The sequence below is a fragment of the Nyctereutes procyonoides genome, unplaced genomic scaffold, assembly GCF_905146905.1.
Source record: "Nyctereutes procyonoides isolate TBG_1078 unplaced genomic scaffold, NYPRO_anot_genome, whole genome shotgun sequence".
In the NCBI taxonomy this organism is placed as follows: domain Eukaryota; kingdom Metazoa; phylum Chordata; class Mammalia; order Carnivora; family Canidae; genus Nyctereutes; species Nyctereutes procyonoides.
In genome coordinates, this window is record NW_026575051.1 from 64,428,042 (window position 1) to 64,445,419 (window position 17,378).

At 42.1% G+C, this 17,378-nt stretch overlaps 1 protein-coding gene across 4 annotated transcripts in view; it reads right to left on the reverse strand.

The window, feature by feature from the left end:
• The window catches only part of PDSS2 (decaprenyl diphosphate synthase subunit 2), a 253,994-nt gene that overhangs the window by 19,329 nt on the left and 217,287 nt on the right, over positions 1–17,378 (reverse strand). For 2 of the 4 annotated variants that reach the window (XR_008665127.1, XM_055330700.1), the window contains exons 7-8: positions 11,801–11,833; positions 5,604–5,717 (exon numbers count right to left, since the gene is read on the reverse strand). Coding sequence is in view for 3 of the 4 variants with exons in the window: in XM_055330700.1 (XP_055186675.1) it covers positions 5,604–5,717; positions 11,801–11,833 (147 nt within the window). In the remaining variant the exon portion in view is untranslated. The remainder of the gene's footprint in view (positions 1–5,603; positions 5,718–11,800; positions 11,834–17,378) is intronic. The other 2 variants (XM_055330701.1, XM_055330699.1) reach the window with 1 other exon arrangement.

A 17,378-nucleotide genomic window follows, 5' to 3' on the forward strand; every position in this document is an offset into this window, starting at 1 on the left:
ACCAGGCAATCACTATTTCTGAGACCAGAACTATGTTGGATTATAGAGTGATGCATACCATTTCCTGGATGTTTGTAAAACCAGAGCCTGCATATGAATTCTCTCTTACTTTATTGGTAGTGTGTCTTTTTTGGAGGAGGAGGGCATTTGACTATTTTAATGGGTAACTCTGGAAATCAGATTCTCTCCGTTCCCCAGAGTATGCTGTTTTCTTTTTCTTCCTTCCTTTCTTTCTTTTGATTGTTGGAAGCAGTAGTAGTCTATTTGCTTTGTGATTTTTTTACAAATTATTTTGCAAAATGATTCCTTGTTGTATTTGATCCTTGAAGTCTCTCTTCCTTTACCTCATATTCAGCCATGTAGTACATCTAAAGCACCATAAGAAGCAGTATGGTGGTAAGGAATACATACCGTGGAGTCCGCCAACCTGGATAGAGTAACGAGTCTGTGAGACAGTAACTGTGTGAACGCTGTTAGGTTATTTGATCTCTTCTCCATAAAATGAAGGGATTCAAAGAATGTGATAGAACCATCTGATTAGAGTGCTTTGTGGGTCTTGAGAAGATTGCACAATGAGCAACATGTCTACTAGGGTAGGGCATCTTAAAGAGATCATAACATGTAGAAGAAAGGCCCACAACCTTTTTTAAAGAGGTGCACAAAAATCTTTTTAGGAATGAATCAAAGAAAAAGGTTCGTGTAATTCTCTTAGATCTAGAACAGGGACACCTCTACAGGGGGCACCATTGCACTATGCAGGAATCCATCCTCAGAACTGCAACTCTGGCTTTGCTATGATCTTTGAGTAGGTAAGATCTTTCATCAAGCCAGAAAGCCAAAGACTTGGGGGAAAGGGACAGAATCCACTCACCCAAAATCTCTAGGAGCATCTTCCACATCACTAACCAATGCTGCAGTTCTTAGAATCTCTACTGCCATCACAGTAACTCTGTTTGAAAGTTGGGGTGGCATAGGCACCTGGCTATTTCAGGAAAGGTAGTTAAGCACATCCAGAATCAGTACCGTGCCTGATGTGGTGTGTGGGGAAGCTGAGTAGTGGTTTCAAACACTGCTTAGGAAACATGGGGGAAGGGCTTCAGATGTGCCACCTAAACAGATTATGGCTTTCTGATAGACCACTCATGTTGAAATCACAAAAGCTGTCAATTCTAAATAAAACCAGGCTGTCGGATTAGTGTCTGAGTTTGCAAATATCAATCTAGGTAAGGACAAAGACTTCTAACTTACTAAAACCACATTCAGGGTCTACACAGTGGTGTCTCTCTTTTCTTTCTCTTAAAAAAACATAATTTTGGAAAGCCCATACCTCACCCCTGTTTTTATGACAAGGGAAGAGAATGGTATTTCTTTCAGATCTACTTAAAACAGCTTTAGTGGACTAAACAGGCTCCTCTAGGGGACAGAAGGCTCTATCCTCTACATAAAGGCATATAGGCACTTCCTGTGCACAGGTGGCTCCTGATACCACAAACTGGGAGCAATAATTGAATCCAGCTATCCCACAGTGCAGAGCACTCACCCACAGAACCAGCCTGGAGGGCATTTTTAGTTAGCTTTCTAGACTAAGATTCAAAAGGTTACCCCAACTGACTCTTTGTTTCAACCCAGGGAGTACAAAACAGTGAGGATGTAACCATCTGATTAGAAATATACTTGGGAGGAAAGAAGAACAAAGGCAGAGCCAAAAATGCCTTATGAATTAGAAGAACAGAATCTGGGCGGAACATTTGGTTTATCTCAGGTTATTCACTCATTCATTCATTCATTCAACAGTAGTTCAACAAATATTTATTTGGTACCTAGCATGTGCCAGGCACTGTGTTAGGCCCTCAGACTACAGTGGTGAGCAAAACCAGACACGACTCCAGGCTTACAACAAAGAACTAGTCTTCACTAACAATCTAAGTCTGCCTTAGCTTCCTAATGAATGTTAGATATTAGGTAGAGGTGTATTTTTTTTTTTAGATGTCAGTAATTTTAAGGATGAGATCGTCCCACTAAAAATTATTATTGTGAACTACTTTGGCAACTTACATATAAAATTAGAAACCCAAGATCAACAAGCTCGAACTACATGATTTGAAGAAAAATTAGATTTACAACTGCATAGAGAATTGAAGTCGAATATTATCAATAGTATTTGGGCTAACAACTGAGAGAATGGCATATTTTATGATGTCATAAAGAGGCTTATTATTGATAGCACTTAATAATATTATTGGTGATCCACAGGGGGGACAGAGATTATGATCATCAAATCTGTTGATGCTATTGAGGTGTGTGGGATTGCTAACACCTCAGAGAACAAGAATCTAATTTTAAAATAATATTAAGAAATTAGAGGAATAGATCATCAAAGCAAGATGACAGTCACTGAGCACAAATGCAAAATAAAATACCCAGAGACTTAAGGAGGAAAAAACTAACTTGATGATTGGGGATGAATGAATGCCCAAAGGGTAACTGTTTTGCAAAAAGACTTGAGGGCTCATAGTAAGATACAACTCTGGTTCAAGATACTAACTACTGTATGTGGAGCCCAATGCAGGCAGGGCTTGAACTCATGACATGACCCTGAGATCAAGACCTGATTTGAGGGGCGCCTGGGTGGCTCAGATGGTTGAACGTCTGCCTTAGGCTTGGGTCATATCTTGGGGTCCTGGGATTGGGCCCCGTGTATAGCTCCCTGCTCAGCGGGGAGCCTGTTTCTCCCTCTCTCTTTGTTACTCCACCTGCTTGTGTTCTCTCTCTCTCAAATAAATAAAATCTTAAAACAACAACAACAACAACAACAACAACAACAAAAAACCCCCAAAACCTGAGCTGAGATCAAGAGTGGGGCGCTTAACTGACTGAACCACCCAGGTACTCCCAGAATTTATTTTTGTTTGCTTGTTTTTAAAGATTTTTATTTATTTATTCATGAGAGAGAGAGAGAGAGAGAGAGAGAGAGAGAGAGCCTGCGACACAGGCAGAGGGAGGAGGCTCCATGCATCCCAGGACTCCAGGATCACACCCTGAACCGAAGGCAGACGCTCAAATGCTGAGCCACCCAGGTGTCCCAATAATTGTATGTTAAAGGAGATATGGAATCAAAGAGAGTTGCAAAAACTGACTTTAGTAAATTAATTATTTTTTAAAATAGATTAAATCTATCCATGATTGCTGCAAGGAAAAAACACTTGTCTGAAATATGATTGCCAAAAGAAAAATAGCTGGTTTTATTTGACTTTTAAGGAAACAAGGAGTAGGGGATTTAAAACTTTCAGATGGCAGTCCAGGCTATACCTTCCAAGCACCTATCCCTGAGCTGTGGTTAGGTCCTCAGGTTAATGCCTGCAATGCCTGCTCAGTGTGCTGGATTTCCATTCTCAACTATCCTCCAGCACTTCAACAACCTGAGGCCTAACATAATTTGCAGTGTACAAAAATTACACTTTCCAACCGTGCATTACATTTCTTTTCTTTTTTTAAGATCTTATTTATTGGGCAGCCCTGGTGGCGCAGCGGTTTAGCGCCGCCTGCAGCCCAGGGCGTGATCCTGGAGACCCTGGATGGAGTCCCACGTCAGGCTCTCTGCATGGAGCCTGCTTCTCCCTCTGCCTGTGTCTCTGCCTCTCATTCTCTGTGTTTCTATGAATAAATAAATAAAATCTTAAAAAAAAAAAAGATTTTATTTATTTGACAGAGAGAGAGAGAGAGCACAAGTAGGGGGAACAGCAGAAAGAGGCAGAGAGAGAAGCAGGATCCCACTGAGCAGGGAACCCAACAGGGGGCTTGATCCCAGGACCTCAGGATCATGACCCGAGCGGAAGGCATGCTTAACCAACTAAGCCACCCAGGCGCCCCCAATCGTGCATTTCCGCCTATTGCCAGAGAAGCATGCAATTTTGGGGGAGTCTAAAATTAAATTCTGGTTATGTCACTAAACACATGATTTCAGGCAAGTTATTTTTCAATTCTTAGTAGCTCAGGACATAAGTAAAAAAATTCTTTAAAAATTTGAGTCTACATTTCAAAACTAGAAACCTTTAAAAAATACAATGTATTTATTTTAAAACATGCTGAAATGTTACCACCTTAATGCCCATGTTCATATTTTTAAATGCCTTCTTCCAGTCTTTATCAAAATTTTACATAGTTGCACCCATATCATAAAGGTAATTGGATTTTCTTCATTAAATTCTATTACAAACACCTCATTGAATTGGACCACAAATCCTTTATGGGAATAGATGGGGGAAGGGAATGACAATGTTCTTACATAGTCTCTGTCCTCATCATGAAAACAGAAAGCCTAAATGTAAAGACAACCTCAGGAGGTTAGAGGAAACGAGAGATTTGGTGCATCCAGTGATGCCATAAGGAATACTTTACCAAAGGAGCTAATGTGAAGTCCCAGGGTAGGAGAAGTAGCATCTGCCCAAGAAAGGGGTACGCAGAAGAGAAAACACTGTAACATCTGGTCTCTAAACGTGCCAGTGTGAAAAATTCTCAGAGCCAGTTAGCTAGGGTTATGAGAAAGAACAAGCAGGCAAAAACTGTCTGCCAGAGAGAGAGAGAGAGAGAGAGAGAGAGAGGGAGGGAGGGAGGGACTGGCTTTGTCAGTAAAGAAAGGACAATAATATTTACAGAAAATTTTCTATACTCAAGCTTCATAAAGTCAAATTTTGGACTCTGGAAGCAGCAAAAACGGTTAAAGCAATCTCTGTATAAGAAAAGAGAGAGAGAGAGAGAAAAAAAAGACTAAAAGGGCAAAGCCTGGAAAGGAGAAGCGTGACATGAGAGGAAAGACTCTTTTTTCTTCTTGAAGGGAAGTGATGATATGTGATCACGCAAATGCAAATGTCCGCGGACAGCACTGTTTGCTGGTGGGAAGAGAATTTTAATGTGTACCCTATGCAAATGCGTTTTAGAATAAAACAGAATGTGCGAGGCCTTCTGAGGATGGGGGAGGAAGAGAGGAGCAGCAGTTCTAGACACTGTGCTTTGGGGGGTGGGGCACAGCCAGAGCCTGGGGCCACTCCGCAGCCCTGAGCACGTTCCAGCAGAGAGGGCACGTCAAAAACCACTCCTTTAAAAAAAAAAAAAAAAAACTCTCTTATGTTCAACCGAGAACTGGATGCCTAATGAATTAACACCTGTTAAGATCTCTCTTTCCCCAGTGCTTAACCTTGAGCAAATCCGCGCTTAGGGTGAACCTCAGGACGAAGACATTAAATATGCAACTCTCTTTTCTGTACTGGGTCATGGAAAAAATTATATGACCTGCACAGGAAAGACTAGGGAGGGCTATAAAGAAAGCTCCTGTAAAACCACTTAGGAGTCTTTGCGTCAAAAATTAGCATGGATGTCAAAGGAGCCCCTGAGGGCCCCAGGTGAGTTACTTGTGAAAGAAGGAGGAGGTCATTACAGGGCTTGACAGGGTCTGTTTTGACCAAGTGCTACTTATTCCTACATATCTGTGTATCTGAAGCAAGTATTAAAAAGAAATTGGGAAAAGGTCTGCATCTCTATGCTGAAGATATTTAAGCAAGCCATTTTGAAAGTGTTAAAAAAATTAAAATTGTAGAGAGCCGAACCATAGGTGCCATGTTTTGCCTGAAGTGGTAAAAATACCATCTGCCTCCGTCTTTTAGCAGCAGGCTTGTTTCGAGGAGCAGTAGGCTCAACTGCAGGCATACGCTCAGCTCCAGCTGGGGAAAATACACAGACGTTTGTAGATGTTTTTCTAAGCAAGAGTAGTCAACATATTCGTTTTCTTTCAGACATGTATATGTTAGCATAGCAAACCAAGCATGAATGTGGTCTGAGAAGCTTCTCAACCAGTCCCAGCAAGTACCCACGAATTCCTACACTTCGATAGGTGATGCTCTTCCCTCTGGCACTGCACTGAAGCAGCAGGCTTGACCCTGGGGCCAGGAGCCTGGGGAACATGGGCTATAGGCCCAGAGACATGTGCCCAGGGCTGCAGACCCATCACTGTCATTGAGATCCCCATGGCATAGGAGATAAACAGCACCAGCTTTCCGGGTCACAATTCACTTCTGGTAATTATATTCCATCTCCTAAAACTTCTGCAGTTTTAACTTGGCTAAGATGCTCCTTGTTTTTCTATTTTAGGAGCTACTGGGTAGAATGGCCTTACAGTTGGTTACACAGCTCCCATCCTTGCCCAGACTCCAGCCAGGTGCATGAGTTTCAGCAATAGGTAGAGTGGCTCCCATGACTGTGTCGGCCACCTGACAGGGGTGGGAGAGACTAATGAATTAATAGTCGTCGAGTGCTTTGATATCTTAAGATGAAAGGCGCTCTAGCGGTGTAAAGCATTCATATCCAGACTCTATCGCAACAGGAACTCAATTAAAAGATAATTCAATTTCTCATCTGAGTGTTTGAGCACAGGCCACTGTTTTGCTGAATGTGATGGTCTTAAGATCCAGCTGAGACTGATTTTGAAATGACCAGCTCTTCCTTCCACCCCTTCCTCACCACTCTGAGGCTGATGGAATTTGGGAGGCGGCATGTGAGGCCACAGAGCACACAGCCAAAATAATTTGCGATGGTCCTCAGAATCTGATTTTTCAGGTACAATCTGGCTTTTGGGTAAATACCACTTGGAAACAACAAAATTTCCAGCGATAAATAAATTTCACGATGGTCTCCAGAAATGGCTGCCGAGTTTTTCAAATGTAGTTTTACAGATAAACCCACAAGGACAGTCCTAAGCTGCTAAGCGTGGTGCCTGCATCAGTCAGCAGAGCAACATGTTCATGCAAAACGGAGATGAACAGACCGTGGGTCATGATACTCGTTACTGCTACAGGCCCACAGCACTGCTTAAGAGACAGTATATAAACTGCACCCTGCAGATCTCTCCTGTACCTGGCAGAGACTGATATAATCTTTTTTTCCCATGTTACTCGGGTTTAGGTCTGTGTAAGGATGATAAGTCTATGGCCCTTAAATGTCAAGTGATGGCCCTTAAATGTCAGAATCGTACCACATATTCCAGAATGGTGGGGTTCCGTTTCCAGGCAGGGGAAATATTGTCACTAGGCACTTGGGAAGGCAAACTTAGGGCTACTGAACATTAAGACGGATTGTGTTATATAGTCTATAGACTATAGTTATATAGTCTCTCTCTCTCTATATATATATACACACACATATATTTTTAAGGATTTACTTATCTACCCATGAGACACATAGACACACACAGACACACAGACACACACACACACACACACACAGGCAGAGACATAGGCAGAAAGAGAAGCAGGCTCCATATAGGGAGCCCGATGTGGGACTCGATCCCAGGCCTCCCAGGTCACACCCTGAGCTGAAGGCAGGCGCTCAACCACCGAGCCACCCAGGTGTCCGTAGTCAATATGTTCTTAAAATGGTTCACTGTGGGATCCCTGGGTGGCACAGCGGTTTGGCGCCTGCCTTTGGCCCAGGGCGCGATCCTGGAGACCCGGGATCGAATCCCACATCAGGCTCCCGGTGCATGGAGCCTGCTTCTCCCTCTGCCTGTGTCTCTGCCTCTCTCTCTCTGTGACTATCATTATAAAAAAAAAAAAATGGTTCACTGTAGTCTATAATCATCCATTCTAGACCTCCCAGAACCTCCCACACTTCTAGAATAGTACTAATGCAACTCACGTGCAGTTGCCAAACCCTCCTACATCAAAGCCCATGCTGGATACTGATGATGCCACCATGAATGAGGCTCTGCCTTCAGAGCTCTTACGGTACAGTGGAAGAGAAAAAAAACAGAAGTGACTAAATGAAAATGATAATTTTATTATTTTATTTTAAAGATTTTATTTATTTATTCATGAGAGACACACACACACACACAGAGGCAGAGACACAGGCAGAGGGAGAAGCAGGCTCCCTGTGGGGAGCCCGATGTGGGACTTGATCCCAGGTCCCTGGGATCATGACCTGAGCCAAAGGCAGAAGCTCAACCACTGAGCCACCTAGGTGTCCCGAAAATGATAATTTTAGATTACTATAAATGTCAAGAAGAAAAAAAAAAACACAACAAAGGAAAAGTGGCTACTTCAGAGAGGTGTGAGTCAAGGAAAGCTTACATTGGTCTTGCTTACAGTGGCACGCACATGTGCACAGAGCCTTGCACATATGTGCATACATATGTGATACATAGTGGCTGGGTGGATAAAGTGGATGAAGGACTGAATCTAAACCTCAGGAATACACCATAAGAATGCCCTCCACCCCCCAAGAAGAATGTCTTCTCTCGAATGTGGAATGAACCCGAAGAACTGATTAGCACTGTTCTAAATTGCTCACTTTATAGGAAGGAAACTGAAGGAAGACCAGGAGGTTAAGTGATACTAGATTCTGCAATGAGTTGGCGGCAGAGCCACGGCTTCGTCCTGGGGTGTTCTATCTGTGCATCACATTTTTTCCTTTCTTTTAACCTCTTCAACTGTCATGTGTCTCTGCAATAAAAGACCCTGAAGGAGTTCTCTGAGTCATAAATAAGCATCAATGATGGGTCAGTAGTCGCTCTAATGCCAAATCGTGTTGTTTTCCCTTACTTTTTTGTTAGCTTTCCTTTACTATCACATGGTGAAATCCCAGCCTTTATCTCCAAGCTACTATATTACAACCTCCCCAAACAATCTTCTTAACCCTGTTGATACTTGCAGCGTGTCAAAAGCATCTTACCTCTCTGATTTGAGATTAAAAACCCTATACCAGATTTTCTCCTGAAACTAACTTCATGTGTCTTCTATTTCCTTACTCATTTCTTACTCTATTTTCTACACTCATCCACTCCCTTCCTCTCTCCCTCATTCACTCACTCACCATTTACCATGTGCCAAGTGCTGTGCTAGCACCAAGTATACAAAGACAAGACATTGCCCCTGCCCTCGAAGAGCTCACAGTGTATAGTCTGTCTCATCAGTGGGGCATTATAATATTACAGAGTAAGTACAATGACTGTGAGAGCTGCACACTGTATTAAAGAATGAAGGAGGGATGCCTGGGTGGCTCATTGGTTGAGCATCTGCCTTTGGCTCAGGTCCTGATCCCAGGATCCAGGATTGAGTCCCACATGGGGCTTCCTATGAGGAGCCTGCTTCTCTCTCTACCTATGTCTCTGCCCCTTTCTCTCTCTGTCTCTCATGAATAAATAAATCTTAAAAAAAAAAAAAAAAAAGAAAAAAAAGAATGAAGGCAAGCCCTTCCTCCAGGCTGGAGAACCAGGCAAGACTACCTGTAGGAGATGATCTTAACAGAAGCCTTCCAGAAAGAACATGGTAGCTGAAAAAGGGGGAGGGGCATTTCAAGCAAAGTGTGAAGGCATGGAAAACAGAAACAGTATGTTTTGTGTGATCTGGTGCTGCTGAAACACAGGGTAGGAAGAGATGGCACTGGAGAGTCCCTCTAGGCGGTGAAATCATCCAACAAGGTTTGAGTCAGCCTTACAGACGACATGAACCAATGAAGAGTTTTAAGCTGGAGGTTAAACTATCAGGTTTATGATTCAGGTAGACATACCTGAATGTTGGCAATGGACTTGGGGTGACAAGAGAGAGTCAGGGAGACCAGTCAGTAGGCTTTGCAGTGGTCAGGTGAAGAAACTCAATGTAAGTAATGGAAGAGAGAAGTCAAGAGAAGGGGTTGAATGGAAGGAAATGTAGGATACAAAAATGGTGTGACTTGGCAAAGAATCATTCTAGAGGTGAGGGAGTAGGAGGAGTCAAGGGTGACTTCTAAGTTTCCCACATGGTTAACTGGTGGGATGACACTGCCAACATCAGAAGACAGAATAAGTTAAAAGGACCAGAGATACAACATGAGTGGACACTGACATAAACCATGGGCTTTGGGTAATGATATGTCGATGTAATTTCACTGTAACAAACACATTACTCTCCTGCAGATTTTTAAAAAAATATTTTATTTATTTATTCATGAGAGACAGAGAGAGAGAGAGAGAGAGAGAGAGAGAGAGAGGCAGAGACACAGGCAGAGGGAGAAGCAGGCTCCACGCAGGGAGCCCAGTGAGGGACTTGATCCCACGACTCCAGGATCATGCCCTGGGCCAAAGGCAGGCACTAAACTGCTGAGCCACTCAGGGATCCCCATCTCCTGCAGATTGTTGATAGTAGGGAAGGCTGTGTGAATGTAGGGTCAGGGGGGATATGTAACTCTTTTGACACTTTTTGCCCAATTTTGCTGTGAACCTGAAACTTCTCTAAAAAGTAAGGTCTATTTAGGGGTTCCTGACTGGCTCAGTTAGATAAGCATGTGATTTTTGATCTTGGGGTCATGTGTTCGAACCCCACATTGGGTGTAGAGATTACTTAAATAAAACTTAAGGGCAGCCCCGGTGGCCCAGGATTTAGCACTGCCTTCAGCCCAGGGTGTGATCCTGGAGACTTGGGATCGAGTCCCATGTTGGGCTCTCTGCATGGAGCCTGCTTCTCTCTCTGCCTGTGTCTCTGCCTCTCTCTCTCTCTGGGTCTCTCATGAATAAATAAATAAAATCTTTAAAAAAAAACCCTTAAAACTATTTAAGGAAAAAAAAAAAAAAAGGACCAGAGATGTCAGGCAAGATGGGGAGTTCAATTCAAGATGCATTGAGCTTCCTTGTCTGTGGGAGACCCAAGGGGATATGTCCGCAGCCTGAGTTTGGGTACATAAGGCTCAAGCAGACATATGGAAGTCCTCAGTTAAGAGGTGCTCTTATGTAGCTTTTCTTAAAGGTAGCAGAAGTTTGTGAGACAGAAAAGGAGGAACTGCACCTCAGTCAAGGAAATGAGAGGAAAGGCACGGAGCCATGGGTATGCAGCTCACAACTGTCAGGAGAGCACAAGGTTCCGGATCAGCCCCGAGGCACCACTGTGGGTTTCAGCTGTCCCAGTGTGAGCAGAGCCCATACAGCTTGTATTTCTTCCTCCCTGTCTCTGGAGTGCAGGTGTGCTCCTACACTGGATATTCCTGATTGTTGCATAAACCAGATGGTTAGCATGTTCCTTTAGCCAAGCAGCTGTATGCATCCCGCACACCTGCTAAAATGTTCCATTTGTCCCTGAGGGGAAAACAGAATGTGACCCGACCGTGTTTGGAGGCTTGCATTGGTGCACTGAAATCTGAACTCCCACAGCAGTTTTTAAACGTGGCTGTGTGTCGGAACGATCTGTGGAGCCTTTTTTTCAAATACTTCCACCCTGCCCCTGCCCTGCTCTCCCCACCAGGGGATTTTGATCTCGGTGAAAGAGGGTGTGAAGCTGCACCCAGGCATGTGTGCTTTCAAAAGCTCCAGAAAGGATGCGAAAACTACTATGTTTAGGAGTCTAAGTCTGCTCTGTGTGGTGCTTCTCACATATTATCCAGTGGTGCTAAAAGCCAAAGATGCCAAAGGCTTCTTTCTAGCAATAGTGAGTGATCTTACCCAGTTTATTCATCTTCATAGCACTTACCACCACAGGACATTATATGATGTGTCCATTTAGTTGTTATTAGTTATCTACCTCCCACCCTGGATTGTAAACGTCCCAAAAGGAAATGCTTCCTTTTGGCTTCCTAAAGGCTTAATGTTGTAGTCTCAACACCTAACAGTGTCTGGAATGAAGTAAGCACTCGGTAAGTACCCTTACCTGCTCCTGCCTGCTACTTAACAGGGAATGCCCCTCAACTTTAATGGGATGATTATCTTTTGACCTTTCACACAGAAACATAAACCACACACCAAACAAATGTCTAAAACTGTATAGTATGTATAAAATCTACTTACCTTAGCATAGTCTAATCTTCCCTTCTCTTGAGCCTAAAATAGAAAGGGAGGGAATTTAATTTGTTAGTTCTTTAAAAATTATCTAGTGCTTCTATAACTTTTACTTCTCCATGAATAAAGGTCAACACTCTCTCCCTTGGTCCCCTACCATGTATCTCTCTATTCGTCTTCATATACAACTATATACATAGAACACTTAAACACATTGAGATGTTGAAAGAATAGTATAGTGAGCACAGGTATATACACCCTCTAGAGAGGACAGTGGCCGACATCATGACTCTTCACTCCACCATGTGTCACCACACGTCTAGTAAGCATAGGATGTCTCATACATAACCACATGACTGCTATCAAATGTTAAAAACTAACAATAATTCCATATTATCTAACATATAATCCATATTCAAATTTCCTCTATTGTCCCAAGAATATCTTTTATAGCTTCCCCCACCCCAACCAGAATTAATCATGATTTACACGTTACATATGATTTCGATTATCTCTGGTTAGTCTTTTAAATCTAGATCCTCCCCATTTCTCAAGAAGTGAAATTAAAGGGCAGCCCAGGTGGCTCATCACCGCCTTCAGCCCAGGGCCTGATCCTGGAGACCTGGGATCGAGTCCCACATTGGGCTCCCTGCATGGATCCTGCTTCTGTCTCTGCCTGTGTCTCTACCTCTCTCTCTCTCTCTCTCTCTCTGTCTCTCATGAATAAATAAAATCTTTAAAAAAAGTGAAAATAAAAACCATGGACTTTTTTCATGAAAAATCACTTTTTTTTAGATTTTATTTTTAAGTAATCTTTATTTTTTTTAATATTTTGTTTATTTATTCACGAGAGACACAGAAAGAGAGGCAGAGACACAGGCAGAGGGAGAAGCAGGCTCCATGCACCGGGAACCCGACGTGGGATTCGATCCCGGGTCTCCAGGATCACGCCCTGGGCCAAAGGCAGGCGCCAAACCGCTGCGCCTCCCAGGGATCCCGATCCTTGGTCTCCAGATCATACCCTTGGCTGAAGGCGGTGCTAAACCGCTGAGTCACCAGGGCTGCCCCTTAAGTAATCTTTACACCCAATGTGAGGCTAGAACCCACAATCCCAAGATCAAGAGTTGCACATTCCACTGGCTGAGTCACTCAGGCACCCCGAAAATCATGGACTTTTTGGGTTTGTCATATTATTTCTCCAGTACGTTATTTAACTTTGTCCTTGTTTTGCTTGCAAACTGAAAGTTGGGTCTGAAAAGCTTGCTGAAACATTTCTGTCATGAGTATTTTATAGAGAATATTATGTACTTTATATTGTAGCAATTCAGGAGGCACAAAATGTCAGGCTGTCCCACTCTTAGTAATGCTATAAATTTGATCACTTGGTTAAGGTGGTGACTATCAGATGGTCCCCTGTAATGACATGTTTCTTCCTGTATAATCTGTAAGTAATCTGTGGGGCCAGTTTCTCCCCCACTTCCTTTGGCATAATTTTTATTATGTTGTTTTATATTGAAAGACTCCCATCTCCACCCCCACCCCCACTACCATGATTGATAGAGAAGAAAGGTGCAATTGAAAAAAACATACTAGGGGTTTCTGGGTGGCTCAGTAAGTTAATCATCTGACTCTTGACTTTGGCTCAGGTCATGATCTTAGAGCTGTGGGACTGAACCCTGCGTGGGGCTCTATGCTCAGCCGGGAGTTGGCTTGGGATTCTTTCTCTCCCTCTCCTTCTGTCCCTCCCCTTCATGCTTTCTAAAATAAAATGAATCTTTTAAAAAAAGACATATCCTATATGGGGTCAGGCTTTATTTTAAAAATATTTTTAGTTTTTAAAATTAACACATATACTCAAATATATATTAAAGTCCTACAGTGATAGACAACCAATGTATTAATCTTTGTTGGTATGTTAGCTCATTTTGTAGACTTCAGAATATAACTCCTGCTATGTCTCTGCACACATTCAATTTGCAAATAGGTTAGGTCTTGAGACCATTTTGTTCCTGAGTAAAAAATGACACTTTATAGCTAATGAAGGTGGGCAGATTACTTCAGTGAGAGAAAAGAAGATTTTTTTTTTTAAGATTTTATTTATTTATGAGAGACAGAGAGAGAGAGAGAGGCAGAGACAGAAACAGACTCCATGCAGGGAGCCTGACATGGGACTCAACCCCGTGTCTCCAGGATCACACCCTGGGCTGAAGGTGGCACTAAACCACTTAGCCACCAGGGCTGCCCAGAAGATTTTTATATAACATTGGTCCTGACTCTTCCTGCTTCTTGATGATCCTTAAAAAAAAAAAAAAAAAAACAAACAAAACAAAAAAAAAACGTATACAAAGATGCCTGCATTTTGTTTTTCTTGTTTTCATAGTAAGCAACTTTGAAGAAGACACTGGTCATGTATAGCCATTGGCAACATCACTAACCACTCTTTTTTTTTTTTTTTTAAAGATTTTGTTTTTTGTTTTTTTTTAAAGATTTTATTTATTTATTCATGATAGTCAGAGAGAGAGAGAGAGAGAGAGAGAGAGAGAGGCAGAGACACAGGCAGAGGGAGAAGCAGGCTCCATATAGGGAGCCTGACATGGGATTCGATCCCGGGTCTCCAGGATTGCGCCCTGGGCCAAAGGCAGACGCCAAACCGCTGCGCCACCCAGGGATCCCCATCACTAACCACTTTAGCTTAAAATTGTGACTTGAATGTTTTCTATGAAACAAAAAGTTTCTGCAACCAATGCATTATATCAAAGAATTTGGGGTTTTCAATCTGCTCTTCAAATTTTTTGGGGAATCTAGATTTTCAGTGAACCAAGAAAATTTTGATCTTAGTCCTGAGATGCATTATACCATAAGTAATATGAGTTAGTTCTTGCAGAAATTTAAAAACTAAGTTTCTTCTCTCTTTTTTAAAAAAGATTATTTTTTATTTATTTGAGAGAGAGAAAGAGATAACCAGAGAGAGCACAAGCAGGGAGAGGGTGAAGCAGGCTGCTCCTGCTGAGCATGGAGCCCAATGCAGGGCTTGATCCCAGGACCCTGTTGGGATCATGACTTGAGCTGAAGGCAGATGCTTAACCAACTGAGCCACCCAGGCGCTCCATTAGGCTTATTCTTCTCTCTGCTCAGATATTTTATATTTCTTTGTATGTGTGTCTGTGGACATCTCCCCATATAGTTTTGTCTACACTGAAAATGCCTCTTTATCGTAATAATCTGCAGTTTGTAGGGACGCCTTGAGCACATCTGTACAGTGCACTCATGAGCTAGCTACTAAACTCTGTTAGTGGACAAATATGAACTGGCCTTGATCCAAGGAATAATCCATGGCTTGTGACCAAAATATCAGCAATAGCATTTCACAATTTGCTTAGTCTAGGTTCTCAAACTCCCAGCTGTCTCTTGAATTCATTTTAGGCTAAGAGATATCTGACATTGAGGCTGATCCTGTGGTCACAAGCATTCCACCTTTTCAATTGTTTATCCTTTTCCTTGCCTCTTGCTGATTAGTATGGATTGCTCAAACACAGCACTTTTCAAATGATGCACAAACTGGGAGCTCTAGAGAACTGTTCCTACTGTCAACCAACACATGCCTGCAACAAATTTGCCATTTCCTTACTACTTTCAATTTTGTTACTGTTCTTTATTTTAAAAATATTTTATTCATTTATTCACGAGAGACACAGAGAGAAGCAGACATAGGGAGAAGCAGGCTCCCTCTGGGGAGCCTGATGTGGAACTGGGTCCCAGGACCCCGGGATCACACCCTGAGCCAAAGGCAGCCGCTCAACCACTTACTCACCCAGGTGTCCCAATTTTGTTCCTATTCTAACCAGCTCATCATTCTGCATCTTTTGACATTCTTAACCTTCAGTGTTTAACACAAAAGGTATGTAAAAGTGTTGAAAGAGGTATTTGTTGAAAGTTTGGAAGTTGGGATCCCTGGGTGGCGCAGCGGTTTGGCGCCTGCCTTTGGCCCAGGGCGCGATCCTGGAGACCTGGGATCGAATCCCACTTCGGGCTCCCGGTGCATGGAGCCTGCTTCTCCCTCTGCCTGTGTCTCTGCCTCTCTCTCTCTCTCTCTCTCTCTGTGTGTGACTATCATAAATAAATAAAAATTAAAAAAAATTAAAAAAAAAAGAAAGTTTGGAAGTTGAAGAGCTTCTGTATCTTGAGATTGCAAGGTAAGGAGAGAGGGAGAAATGATCTAATTTACAATGACTTAGGGTAGACTTTTCCCTTTGGAGGTATTGAGCCACTTTCCAGTTTGTCTCATAAAAAAAAAAATCAACAGTCGTTTCTTCAGGTAGGAAGAGTGAATGTACTGCTGCTCATAGATAAGATCATTAGAGTGGTCCTATCAGACCTTTTTGTAAAACAATTTTCCCCCTATTTTGGTTATAAATTATCTATCTTAGAGAATTCTATTATTTTGAGCTATTTTCAAACTCCCTCTTTTATTTTGTATTGCTAGCTTGGTTACCACCCTTTCACCCAGTAGAGATATACTTTGCTGGGGACGATGGCAAAGAAACACTATGTACATAATCCACATCCATTCAATATCAGCTCTTACATGTTTTGAAAAGCTGAGAGATTAGAAGCCTACATAAAATGACGGCACTATTACCACAGCCCTTACAACCTGAACAGATTATAGCTGTTGATACACAGCCCACCTGAATGTCCTTTTTATTTTATCACAACAAACATCCTTGGTTCTGTGGAACCATTTCATCCTTGACTGCTTTAGCTTGTACATAAAAGTCTCAGTTATTTTGTAAAACAAATAATATAAATACTTAAATCTTTATAGGTATATAATATAAATGTATTTCCAGCTGCTATGTGTGTTAATATCTACAGAGGTCATATACATGCCTTAAGAAAGTACACATTCTGATACAAAATATTTTTTACAAAAGGCTTTAGAGCTTATAAAAATATAGCACATTAAAAAATACAGTACATTAGAAACCGATGGAAATGATGATTTAATCCCCTCTATTTCTCATTAAACATTACCTATTCTATTTCTTTTTGTAAAACAGTTAATTTGGGAGGACCCATAATTACTCTTTTATCAGATGACTCGTTGTTCACTAGATATCTACTGTGTACTGTGCATTAGGTACCTCAAATGTACTGGAGACAGAGCCATGAATAGAACAGATAAAAATCTCTGTCCTCATGGAGCTTGTACTCTAGGGATTGCACAGTCTTGTTTATTTACATAGGCTTCACTTACAAATTCCCTCTAGGCCTTAAGCTCTATGACAGTACAACAATTTTCTCTCCTGCTCACAAGTGTATTCCTTGTCCAAATATGGAGCACATGGTCAATAATAGCCGGTGAATGAATGCATAGATGGATAAATGCTTGTTTTTTATATGTGTTGGTTATGTACTGTCTATTCAGGAAACCAGGATTTAGTTAATTTGGAACCATTAGCTGATGTTCGACAAATCATTTTTTTTAAAAGATTTTATTTATTCATGAGAGACACACAGAGAGAGGCAGAGACACAGGCAGAGGGAGAAGCAGGCTCCCCACTGGGAGCCTGATGTGGGACTCGAT